This window comes from Vollenhovia emeryi, unplaced genomic scaffold, assembly GCF_000949405.1.
Source record: "Vollenhovia emeryi isolate VEMERY1.0 unplaced genomic scaffold, V.emery_V1.0 DF939199.1, whole genome shotgun sequence".
Taxonomy (NCBI): Eukaryota; Metazoa; Arthropoda; class Insecta; order Hymenoptera; family Formicidae; genus Vollenhovia; species Vollenhovia emeryi.
Window position 1 is genome coordinate 27,265 of NW_011967167.1, and position 13,719 is coordinate 40,983.

Here is a 13,719-nt window from a genome sequence, read left to right on the forward strand (position 1 = left end):
TCTCTCTCTCTCTCTCTCTCTCTCTCTCTCTCTCATATCAATCAATAATCTAGATATTAATCAATTTAAATAAAATGTAAAACTTGTAAAAAAAATGGAGCAGAAGAAATTGTGAGAGAACTATTTGACAAAGTTAGAAGTTAATTCTTTTTCTATCTTACAATTCGTGGCTTAAAAATCTTTATTCAAAATCTGTAAAGTAAAATGCTCAAATGGAAGTTTCTTTCACCTCGTTATTGCGTTTTTTCGTAACAGACTTCGATCTTGCGAGCCTCGTATCTGACGGAACCTTCTCAGGACGGTAGCGATAAAGTCGTCCGGGTCGATTACGACCTACGAGACAACGCTGTTTATGAACACCGATGGTAAGACGACGGAGAGAGAAATTTTTAAGTTCACATTGTCCTATCGTTACGTTTCTTTTCTACGAAAAGGAGAATAATCTATCTCCCCCATCATTAATTATATCACAGTTGTTGAATTTTATCTGCGTGTAAAAGAAGACAATTTTGTTTCACCTCGGCCATATCGCGTGCCAGCAAGGTGTCATTGTAAAAATCGGGCGACACGTGAAATCGACCCTGCAAAGAATTGAGTTTCTGCAACGCTTGCGTCCTGGTCTCGTCGTCTAGCCACGACTTCACTAGTATACGCTCGGCTATCGTCTCCTTCACACGCTCGAATAGCGCAGTCACCTACGGGAGGATAGCATTGATTGTTTCAAATTAAGACGAGAATTTATACGATAAAACTTTTATGGGATATTTCAAGAAATATGAGTTGCATGTGCAAGACTGGGTAACGTCGGCGGATACGAGCGGAACAAGAAGTCAATTGATAAAGTTAAAATGACATCAAAATGACATCATAATGACATCAAATATGATCGTCGTCAAATGAAATATTAAGTCATATTTTTACCGTAATAGAAAATTGATCAAATTATAATTTTGAAATTTAGAGTTGCTGTTTGACACGATTCGCAAATTTGAACTTGATTTATTTCCGATACGCATAATTGTATGTTAGGACTTAAATATGATAATAATGGATACAAATGTTCTTTTTAACAAAAATGATACCATTATATCATGACAAGAATATGACTCGTACAATGCAATATTCGATATTTTGTAAGATTTGTATTCTTGAGCTTTTATTTTGTACTTCATAAGATTCAACGACCTACACTGGCCAATTGGCCAATTTGGCCAGTGTAGGTCGTTGAATCTTATGAAGTTTGGTTTCAAATTACTGGCGATATATAATTACCACTTTTGTTTTATCTTGCAGCTCCCCAGTAAACACCAAGTAATAATTACATAACATCAATATTATAATGTCCTACTTAACAATGTAAATGTTATATAACATGTTATATATTGATGTCATGTAACTGTTACTGGTGTTTACTGGGTTGTGAATGAAAAATGAAAAATCAAATATTTTCACAAATTCGTAAAACATAATATCTGCGAGATGTTTTATCATTTCACAAGCAATTTGCGTTCGGCGTCGAAAGTCGTGGAAAGATCAAAATATGGTCATAAAAAATGTAATTGTTTCATCGAAAATGTCAAATGATGTCATGCTGACTTTCCAGAGATGACTACTTTTTCATGTTATCCGAACTTTTAAATGACTTTTCGTTCTGCCCGTGGTACCAGTTGCTCGCGTCTCAAATTCGTGTCGAGCTTGTTTGATCAAAGAGATTAAAATCGACGGAAGAAATGTATTACCCTGTTGACCAGAGTTTCCAAGTACTTTGGAGTGTACTGCCGCACGTAGAGCGCACTGACCGCCTCGCCGAAGACGCTTCTGGTGAGTCGGTAGCAGGAGTCCGCCCAGTCCTTGACGGCGGTGACGTTCGCGATGTCATGCAACGTGTCCGTCGCGTAAAGCAACAGCAATCCATTATGAATAATCCTTATGATTTATCATAATTACGATTAGACATTAATCGATATAAAGTACACGTGCATTCTTCGTAATTCGTTATAATTATGCGAGATACGCGAGATATATGTCACGAGCAGACTATATAATTATCTACGTTAACAGAAAATATATTAATATCAATAAGTGATAACTAAACGTTAGTGTTATATGAAATATTAATTAATATACACATATTGTAACGTATACGTATATATTATTCGCAATTTCATATATCCTAGTGTAACGTAGAATATCGATTCTCTCGGTTTCCTAACTAGCCCATCATGCAATCGATCCTTCCCGGATTTACGTCTCGTTATCGACACTCAACCCCTGGATTTCCAGAGAGAGAGAAAGAGAGAGAGAGAGAGAGCGAGAAAGAAAGAGAGCTCAAGTTCGGCAAAGGACTTGGCTTCAAAGGTATCCCTAGTAGCACAGTGCATTGGCTAAATGTTGCATTAGAAGTGGATTGGCCGGTATTGTCCAACGTAAAGCCAATATTGGCCATGGACTGAATATAAATATTGCACGATAATAATTATATAATATTGGATGTATGTTGGAACTGCGTTGGCCAATATTTAACAATGCAATAAGAATATTGGTCTAATATTGACACGGTATTAAACCAATGTTGCTAAATAGACGTATTGGCTAAATAAGAGAAGGCGTCTTGCAATATTGGACCAATATTGGGAATACTATTGTATAATAGATTTACATTATTTCCCAATGTTGCGCGGATATATTGTGCTACTAGGAATACGCGCGCGAATTTTGTTATATGCGAGTTGTGCGCAATTATAACGACATGGGAAATCCGTACCGTCTGGAGGAGCGACTCAGTAGCTTGCCAAGGCTGCGAAAGTAACGTGGAGCCGTAATGTAGACGTAAATCTGCTGGTCCTCGGATGCGACGTACGTCGGCGGCCGGTGTACGCGGTTCGTGTCGTTATTATCGTCGTGCAGATCGACGCCGCTCGCGCGGTAGCGTAACGTGGTATTCAGTAGCGATCTCCATCTTATCTGTCCCAGGATCGTCCCGGGTCAAACAATCCTCTATTATTTTGGGAGAAGGAGGATCGACCGAGAGATCAATCGAAAGAAGAGAAGGGAGGGGATGACTGATCGATGATTGAAGTCTAATCAACAATGTGCTCTCTGCATCTGGAAGCATTCTATTTTATGTTAACAAATCGAAGCGCTTAAAAAATTTCTCGACGACGCACGATTGTAACATATATGTTCAAAGGGTTAAACGTATTTATTGACTACAAAGCAGAATGGTTCTAGACGCAAAGAGCACATTGTAGACCAGGTTTAAACGACCGGAGAAAGAAATCTGAGTCAAAGGTGTGAGGGTGTCTAGAAGTCAAACGCGCCGAAATATATCTAGATTAAAATTTCAAGTTTAAACTGACCACCGTTTACAATCGGCTCCTATTGGCTATCGTTCAGGACGAGAGTTGCCCCCGTGTCTTTCTTACTAACGATCGAACGTGGCGGAATCTCTTGCGCGGCTCGCGGCTAAAAGTACCAGTGACGAATTGATACTTACGTAACCAAAGCTTTCTTGGAGATAGGTAACGTTGTAAGCGATGTACACCCTCTGTTCAACGTCCACCCAAGTGTACAAGTCTTTGTGCTTCGGATAGATCTGGGGATAACAGGGCGCGCTTTACTCGCTATTTGATTCGCGCAAAACGGTAGCGATAGAGGCCTCACCTTCTCGAGCGATAAGCAAAACTGCAAAAGTAGATCCGTCTCCGACAATTGTTCGTTAGGATCCATATTTTTTGGCAAGAACCCTCGGACGATCTCTCGAATTCTACGCGATCTTTGTACGTCTCTGTTTTTCTGGAAAAAAATATGCACCACCGCGCGCTTACGTGAAATACATAGAGAAGTTAAAGGAGGGAGCGTCCTGAAAGCTAGAAGATGAGCTTAGAGGCACGTGTTCTCTTTTCTTCTCCAATTATCGCGCAAAATTTCGAGCCAGCTCGCGCGATCGCCGAACGGTCCTTACCTGGTCCTCTGCGAGAAGCTCACAATTCTGGTACTTGGCAGGAAAATCAAGATATACGGATGACTTTGTGCGATCGTAAAGATCTACGTCGACGTATAAGTCGAAGAGGGGCGCGCCGTTTACTTTCAGCAATGAGGAGATTAGAGGGGTGATGTCGATCGGTACCGCGCTTTTCGGCGAGAGATAACCACCAAGTTCGTCCAATAGCCCGTAAACTGAAAGATATTAACACTGCGCCTTATCACCGAACGGAGCGTACTTTGTGTGTATATCAGTGGGATGTGTGGGGTGAAACTGAAAGGACTCTCGGATTTGTCAAACTTGAAGCAACGAAACGATTATCGAGAAATTTTATACACTTAACTTTCATTTATAGTCTAGAGCATATTAATACTATACACGCGCGGAGAGAATTTTCTCTTAAAGTTTATCCTGAAAATCGTGGGACAACATGGCACTTTAAAGAATTTTATGAGAGTTTTGTGAAATTTTATCATACATTTCACTAATAATTATACTTAGTATACATTTTACTAGTAAAATTATTAGTAAAATGTGTGGTAAAATTTCCAAAAACTCGTATTAAGTTCTTCAAACTATCATATTGGCTCACGATTATATAATCTTCAGGATCAATTTTAAAAGAAAATTCTCTCCGTGCACAATGAATGTATGATATTTGCATAAAATTACGTTTCGTTTGATTTACCGATCGAATGTTACTTTCGACTGATCGAAATTGGAATAAGAGAACAATCGTTATAGGAGATTTTTCAGCTCTGTTCGTTTGTCGAACGCCCGGTCTTTATTGACGTCTAGAAAACGTTAACGCGCGCAATATTTTTAATAGCATAAAAGAAGTTGGAAACTGTGAGACGGAGTATCATCATGGATTTCTTTTTTACCGGGTGTAAAATTTACGGGTTTCTTCTTAAAGTCACGACAAGTATCGTAAAACTGCCCGAGCTTCTCGAAGGCGGCGACCATTTGCCCCGTCTCGTTTGTCAGCGTTTCTAAAACAATAATACTCGCGATTAGGATAATTTCCTGGAAGGAAACGTCGTTACTGTTCGCGGGGAGAACTAAACTAAGGGCGCAGTGGCTCAAGATCTCGCAAGATGATCTGATTAGAGGCGGGAGTAATTCGCCGACCTTGAATCACGCGAATAAGCGTTTCGAAGGTTGCGTAAAAGCGAGAGAGGGTTTTAGAGAGGCGCTACGCTCCGAGCGGTAAGCAACCGGCGTAACACACGTACGTGTGGCACGTACGTGTATCGATTAATGTGCATTATTTATAGTGACGGCAAGTCGGCCGTTCGATTTCACCTCGCATCGGAGTCCAATAACTTTTCATCGGGCGGAACACTCCTTTCCTCGTTTCCTCGGATCTTCCGGGGGACGCGAGGGCGTGCGCAGGTTGAGAACTTCCGGGGAACTCGGGACCACGTGCGGTCCGTGCGTCACGCATTCATCCCTCGCGTTCATCCCCCGCGCAACGAGACCCCGCGAGCTCTCGATTCCGTCATCGTCCTGACATCGTTTCTCGTATCATCGTATAGCCGATGTTTATCCATCTCCCCTTTAAGTTTCGATCCCCGAACCGACTTATATTATCCTGGCGATCCATACGCGAGCATAGTTGGTGCCAGTCGCCCGGCGCCAGTCGCGCCGGCGACACCACCACCACCGTCGCCGCTACCACCACCATCACCACTGGCTGTCGTGTCCACGATAGATTCTTACGAAATTGAGGTCGTGTTCACTGTCCAGGCTCTCCCCTTTGAATCTCTGCCATTGAAGATTAATATGTCGCCAATTACACCCGTCTCTCACCCGCAAATCCGCTTTCCCATCCCCTTTTCCCCCTCTCTTTCCTCGATCACCGTCGGCACGAGGATCGCAATAATCGCGACGAAAAGAGGACAAAGAAAATCGATAGAATTGCCGAGATACCGTCGTTATCGTCGCACAATGCCTCGATATTCAATACGCTCTTCAGGATCGTCGAATGTAATGTAGAAGAATTGTAAACGAATCTCTGTGTAAAATTGTGTAAAAATAAGTCTACAAAGTGCGGAGTTAAATTGTCCCACGTAGACCACTCCAATTTCATTGCACTATAGTATAGCAGCAATGAAATCATTCGTTTGGTTTAACTCGAGTTTTCTTTAATGAAAAGTTGACTCTTCTAATCTTATTTCTGCAAAACAGATCCCAGGTAAAACAAAAAGTCATTCAGAGGTCAAGATGATATCGAAAAAGTCATTTCTAGAAGGTCAAGATACAGTATCAGTAATTTAACACTTTTAATGAAACATACTTTGCCTCTTTTACGACTTCATTTTGACTTTCGCCGAGAGAATGCAAATCGCTCGTGCACGCGAAATGGTGAAAATCTCACAGGTATTATTAAATATATTTTGTGAAAATATTTGGTTCTTGAAACATTGACGGTCTTCACTTTCCATTCACAAAATACGAAATAAAAGCACAAGAATACAAATCTTACAAGATATTGAGTATCGCACTTTGTCACACAATTCATATTCTTATTATAATTGTACAATTTTTGTTAAAAAGAATATTTTAAATATTCCGAATTGTTGTGGAGGCTCCCGAAAAGAAAATTATAAAGGAAGGAGAGAATGCCAATGTGAGCCACAAAATGAACAGACCAAGGTTCTCACAGTATGGTTCTTCAATTTCTATTCAATTTAAACGTTTCGACCCTTATTCGGGTCTTCTTCAGTAACTCGTAATCGAAAATATAAAGTTCGGCGCAACATCGAAATCAAACTTCTAATTTTGACAATCGGTAAATCTCTAAATGATGCCTGACATAAAGAGGACCGATTGACTCGACCAGAGATGAGTCCATGACGGCGCCGCTTAACTGACTTCAGACTGAAGTCAGGCATCATTTAGAGATTTACCGATTGTCAAAATTAGAAGTTTGATTTCGATGTTGCGCCGAACTTTATATTTTCGATTACGAGTTACTGAAGAAGACCCGAATAAGGGTCGAAACGTTTAAATTGAATAGAAATTGAAGAACCATACTGTGAGAACCTTGGTCTGTTCATTTTGTGGCTCACATTGGCATTCTCTCCTTCCTTTAGAATATTTTAAGTTCTAACAATTATGATTGTCGGAAGTAGGCCAAGTTCAAGTGTTCGCAAACCGCGTATATACAAAACAATTGATGCGTTAAGTTGAGCATACACGAGCATTTGATGTCACTTTGACTTCGACACGACTTCTTGTTCTACTTGAGATCTTTTTTGTTTTAATTACACCTTCTTAAATCACGCGTGGATTTGTTGTTTCTCTGTTGCGTGTTTTTTAATATTGTAATTACTTAATTGCAAGCCACTGTGCCATTTGAATCCACGCGGAAATTTGACCGGACAAATAGTATATTTCGTTTTAATGATGTAAAAAGTAAATAATAAAATCTCGCTGAGAAGAGAATGCGAGGGAAAAAAAGTGAAACATTTTTATCTCGTGGGACGCGTATTTGGTTCGCTTCGACAAAGCAATTGAAATTGTCGAAATTGGCGACCGAGACCTGCGAAGTTATTGCGCTTAAAGTTTTCATAAATTAGAAATAGGTGGGAAGCCGAGAAAGTAAGTCGAGAATCGTGCGAAACGCTCACTGTGTATACGCTCGTCGATCTGCGCCTCGAGTATATTGAAGCTCGCGCTCGGCTGATAGGGCTGCTGATCGCGGAAACCGCCGCAGGCGAACTTGTAAAAGTCCTTGCAAGGATCGACGCCACGTTTCATGGATGTTAGGATTCTCTTCGAGGCCTCCACGCAAACGTCCGTGTCGCAAACGCCCTCGGGTCCGTCTCTCTCTCTAACGCAAGCTTCATCCTGAAATCGCAGTCGTTAGCTGTGCTTTAACGGATTTTTCAGTCTTTCACCGAGACAAGATGCCTATATTTCTCGCTCCTCGAATGTCCAGGTTTCAATTTGACATACGAGTGCCTGAGAAAGAGCGAGATACTCCTGTTATTTCGTAAATGATTAATTTCTTTGAATATTTTCATGACAGTTACAGATGCGCGAGAAAATAATAATAAATTAATAACAAATAAGTTGTTACATGTCGAAAATAAGTACGATTTTGCCAGATTACGACTTCTTTCGAAGCCGACGTTTCTTCGTTAGACAAAGATAGTATTTTAAATGTTTATTGCAGTAACATGTTCGAGCAAAGTTCGCGATCTAATGTTGAAACCGAGGGGTAAACTACTGACCAAAATCATGCACACTAACGTCTACTAATGCACTACTTTATCTTATTATCTTACTTTATCTTCTTTTATCTTTTTAGATTCTTCATACTGCCAAGCAAGGCCAAATAACACCCACTAATGTCCACAAAATGTCTATAAGTAACATCTAGTAATGTCGCAAATCTGTTCAGTCCACAATGCCCTCAGCGGTTTACCCTTCGGTTGAAACGTTCAAACGTGATCTAGAGGAATGTATAGGTACAAAGGTCAGGATAAGGGGTAAAGCCCTGACCTCAGCCGAGGATGAGCCTTCTATTCGCCTCGAAACCTTACCTGCCGATACGGCTTCGCTTCGCGCTAGCGTACCTATATATCGGCACACGTGTATCACTTCGAGTAATCGTCAAATTATCGTAAGCGCACGGCTTTCGACGTTCGATTTCGCAATTTCACGCGCGCGTAAGGAAACGACGGATTTGCGAGACTCAAGTCTCGCGGGTCTCTTCCTTCCGTTTTCAGTTTTGTGACCGTTCCCCGTTCGTTCTCGTTGGAGAACGAGGCAAATTCGCCGCGCGCGAGGACAAGTCGCTGGATAACGGGGAATCCCCAGGCGCGCCTGTCGCTAAACGCTAAACTTTTCACCACCTTCCTTACTTTCAAGTTAAACGCTACGATCGATATAAATTACTTCGGGCAACTACTAATCTACCGTGCTGCATAAATAAGACGATTATTCATTCGCGTCACGTCGCACACGCTTCGCACGTTTTGCGAAGCGTGGCACCTGTGCGTTCGCGATTGCGTTTGCGGCACGCGTCACCCCGGCAATATCGGTGACGACTTACGCCTCTAATCTCTCAACAGGCTCTCGTGCGACACGCGTTCGCCTTCTATTTTCACGCGCGTGACGATGTCACGTACGCAAATAAGTGCGAAGGATGGGCAATTTCGAACGCAAAGTAGTTTCGCATGTAAGGGCCTGAGCGAAAAGATCGTCTCAATCGGTTACGACTCCGTCGTAAGCCGTAAGTCGGTGTCATAAGATGCGACATACGTCTACGACAATTCTTTGTGCATTGACTCGCGATACTAATTCAAGTCTTAGGGCCCGAGTAGAAAGATTGTCGTAACCGTTTACCATACAATTTTGTCGTACGACTTCAGTTAGTGTCGGAAGTCGACGCACAAAGAATTATCGATTGCGATGCGATGAATGCGACATACATCTACGATAATTCTTTATGCGTTGACTCCCGACGCCAACTTAAGTCTTACGACAGAATCGTAAACGGTTACGACAATCTTTCTGCTCAGGCTAATGTTACATTTGTCGTACGACAAATTTTTTAAGCGCGATGATTGGCTGCGGGATAGAAAAGTTTTCGAGTCAGTAGTGAAAGTCAACGCACCAAGAATTGTCGTATGTCGCATCGCGACGCAATGCGAGGGATGCGACATACGTCTACGACAATTCTTTGCGCGTTGACTTTTGACACTGACTTACGACGGAATTGTAAACGGTTACGAGAATCTTTCTGTTTCAGGCCCCTATGTTTTGCGCAAAACAACGCTGCGTTTCTCTTCCAAGAAAAGTTCGGACGAAGAATACAGACGTCCCGCGAGCGGTGCGACTTGTATATCGAATAGCAGGCTCTTATTTGAAAACGGAATAGAATTGGAAGACAAAAATCTCGGTATAATTTCGTCGAACGCGAATCTCCGGTCGCTACGAAAAAGCCAGCGGTGACGTTGCACCTATTGACGCACAAGTGAAACGGGACGAGAGCGCAGAATTCTTTCTTCCCCGTACGTTCCTCCGGCATCGGAAACCGATCTCACCGATGGTAATCCCGGACTTAATCCCTGAAACCGTCCGGCGTCCACGGGACCGCGCTCTTTCCACCCCGGTTTTGCCGCTGACGGACAACGCGAATCGGAGAGACGATCGTTAAAAACGGAGGGGCACCCACCAATGGCGCACATTTGCGCGGCTGCTCGGCCTCCGGCAAGGTCGAGATAAGGAAGAGCACCGGGCTGGTGACCAGCAGGCTGGTGACCAGCATCATAGCGAAGGTGAGCAGCGCCTTGTGCACGGCCTTGCTCCTCCGTAGCCAGTAACAGGGCACGCAGCATATCCATGTGCCCTGGTGCGCCGATCGCTCCACGTGCACCATCGGCTCGTCCGGTAGCCCGGGACCGGCGGCCTCCTCCGTGCCCCCGATACCGCTGGTAGCCACGGTCGCGCCGTGCAGCCCCCCGCGCGCGTCCGTCGCCCCGCTGGCGCATAAATTGCGGGGGCTCAAGGGCAGCCGCGCGCCCGCGTCGCCGCGCGACCTACCACCACCCCCGCCGCCGCCGCCACCGCCACCACCACCACCACCACCGCCGCCACCAGCACCAACACCACCACCAGCACGGGCCCCGCGGGCCGCACGGCCCCCGTAACCCTGGCTCACCGTGCACAGAGCCACATTTGCCGGGTCCCGCCGTACGTCCGGCCCCTAAATCCTGGGCCCGCGTCGAGGCCGACCGTCGTTCCTTTGCGCCCCCCGGGCACGGGGATGTCGATCGAGCGACGAGAGTGCACGGCACCAGCTCTCACCGGGTGAGCGTCGGCTCCTCGCCCAGCTCGCCGCGCCGCTGAAATTGCACGGGAAAGCTGCGATTAGCTTGCGAATCGCGCCATCGCAACGCCGCGCGCCTTCAAAGGCCACGATTTATCGCCCGGGGATCATTGCTCACATCTTTCTTCCCGTAAACTTCGTATATATTTTACATGTAACTCTACACGGGGAGAACTTTACTCTTAAAGTTTACCCTGAAAATCGTGCAGTCGTGGGACAACGCGGCATTTCGAAGAATTCTATATGTGAGAGTTTTGTGAAATTTTACTATACATTTTACTAGTAAAATGGTAAAATTTCTAAAACCTCTCATAAAGGTCTTCAAAATGCCATCTCAGATAGCAATGCATGTCATAAAGATATCTTTAAGACACTTTTTAGACGTACATGTCTAAAAGACGACTTAAACCCGTCTTGAAGATGTCTTTTAGACACGCATGCTATCTGGGATGTTGTCCCGCGATTACATAATTTTCAGGGTAAGTTTTAAGAGAAAGTTCTCCAGTGTGCAGGGTGTTGCAGAGACATACAGGGCAGTATGATGGATTGCTTAGTCACACAGGCGCGCATTTCAAAATCATAATTTGATTAATTTGCTCTCGCCATATGACTTTTAATAATTAATATGATGTCATTTTTACTTCGTCATGACTTCATGTTCCACTTGGGCAAATTTACTGTTGTTACTACCGCACCGAAGCCTACGCAGTTGCGAACGACCATGTGTGCCTGTACGAATAAGCGTAATACTGCCCTGTATGCCTCTGCAACACCCTGTACATCTATGCAAGATGTTACGAAAAGCGTCTTTGCCACTTGGCGTTCACGCGAAACTTTTACATGAAAATATATTCAAACACTTTCGCAGTGGCTTTTCGCGATAAGTCGGTGAACAATAATTCGCAGCGTTAAAAAGTTGTTCGCGGTTCGAGACCGAGTCTCATGTGGTGAAATGAACTTTTTTGTCACGTTATTGCGAAAGATTTTTGTTAAATTCCATTTGAAGTAATTATCGGCTTGATACCTTTCAAAGCCGGAAGAAACTGAAAATATCTGCGGACGAGAGGAGACTTGTCCAAATTCGCAAAATCTTTCGCCGAGATGAAGCCAGCGGTCCACGGCCGTACGTTTTTACGTAAGTCATATGGGCACTTACGTGGATTTTCAGAGACGACCGGACGCACCGATCGAAACTCGCAGCAACCTCGCGCAACAAACTCGCCGCGTTTCTTCGAACTTCACTTCCGATCGGGCGGTTGGACTCGGGAGAACGGGACGTGCACATGACGTGCTCGACGCGCCGTGCGAAATTCGATCTACGTCGTTTCGGCGACGTTCTAGCGTTGCGATCTCAGGGGTACGGGCCGGCCGAGTTACGGATACGCGATACGCGGAAAGATATCCGTTCTCCAAGTTCACAGTGACACGCGGACCGTCGGACTGAACTCGGACGGAGCGGGCGCCCCGCGCTCCCACTAACTACCCCGTTCCCACCCCCTCCTTTCCAACCCCGCGATTCCCGCACTGTTTTTTCTTCCTCTACGTGCATCTCCTGCTCTAAAGTCTCTCGCGTGCTTAAATATTCAGGCGTACGCGCGATGCACGAAATACCGCAGCGCGAATTGCGTTCTCACACCACGCGGAATTTAATTATCGAAACTTAATTATGAAAATTAAATTAATCGACAAACGCGTCGCGCACTCCCCCCCGCTTCACCTCGCGTACGTTCTTAAGTTGACCTTTCGGCTCCGATCAACTTGAACGATTGATTCATCAGTGTTATTCTGGCAACGTAAATAGAGAATGGTTAATTCGTTATTATATGCCGTTTGAAAAGTTAATTTGACCGAGATTATCCTTCGCGGCGTCTCGCGCCGAGACGGCGGGGCCGCGGGAACGACGGGAGGAGGAGGTCGCTGGCAAATTGTGGCATTGGAGGTACATTAGATAAAAACGATGCCAGCCAAAAAATACAGATTTTATTTCGTCCACCTATAACGCATACACAATAAAGTTGATTAAATCCATTTCAACTGCAAGATATATGTAATGAGACGTACATATATAAAATATACAGGGCGGGGCAACTCTCGACTTCGTGACTCAGTTTATCTCTGCGGTTATCGAAAGGTGCCTTGAACAACCAGAGATCGTCTAGGTCGCAAAATTAGACGTCTCACTCTGTATATAAGATATATATATCACATATATGTGTACGTTTATACAGGGCAGACCCCGCCGTTATCGCGTCGCTTCTCGATGGACTCTTCAAATGATTCGAGGATCTTAAGCATACGCGAAGCCACGTCGCGCTTCTTAAACGGGAAGCGTCGAGAGAACTGACTCCAACTTCAGCGATCGGTCGTTTACTTTACAATCGTTTTCCCCCCTATTTAAAAAAGAAATGTGTATGGCAGGCCTCGGTATTTCCATGTTGAGATACCCATCGCGAAATTATTCCTGGGAAAAGCCGCCCCTTCGGCGGCGAGCGCGGCGACGACGAGAATACCCTGCACGCGCATACACATACACGCATACACATACCTTATTTATATATGCATTTATATTCATATAATTTAATGTAATGCTCAAACTCTCTGTTCGCTACGTTTCTAAGGTACATCGTCTACACACTGCGGACTTTGTAGCATCCGTATTTTCGCGTTCTCGTGTCCCTCACGGGCGTCCTCGCGTGTCCCCCAATCGTTCCCGTTAAACCGCACAAACGAAAGTAGACTTTTAATCGCGTCCGCCATTGCGCACGCTGCTTCACAGCACGTCATCAAATAAATACCCTCCGCACAATGTATTAATATGTAAGCGGACGAAGAGAGAGAGAGAGAGAGAGAGAGAGAGAGAGAGAGAGAGAGAGAGAGAGAGAGAGAGAGA

General features: G+C 44.3%; 1 protein-coding gene across 1 annotated transcript in view; it reads right to left on the bottom strand.

Annotated features, from left to right (window-relative positions):
* The window catches only part of LOC105561821 (neprilysin-1), a 15,848-nt gene extending 5,442 nt beyond the window's left edge, over positions 1-10,406 (bottom strand). Inside the window, exons 1-10 of the mRNA XM_012012153.1 lie at positions 10,176-10,406; positions 7,621-7,840; positions 4,870-4,977; positions 3,965-4,179; positions 3,664-3,795; positions 3,497-3,595; positions 2,765-2,964; positions 1,740-1,926; positions 519-695; positions 230-333 (exon numbers count right to left, since the gene is read on the bottom strand). Coding sequence (XP_011867543.1) covers positions 230-333; positions 519-695; positions 1,740-1,926; positions 2,765-2,964; positions 3,497-3,595; positions 3,664-3,795; positions 3,965-4,179; positions 4,870-4,977; positions 7,621-7,840; positions 10,176-10,379 — 1,646 coding nt within the window. The 5' untranslated portion in view covers positions 10,380-10,406. The remainder of the gene's footprint in view (positions 1-229; positions 334-518; positions 696-1,739; positions 1,927-2,764; positions 2,965-3,496; positions 3,596-3,663; positions 3,796-3,964; positions 4,180-4,869; positions 4,978-7,620; positions 7,841-10,175) is intronic.
* Between the last annotated feature and the right edge of the window lie 3,313 nt (positions 10,407-13,719).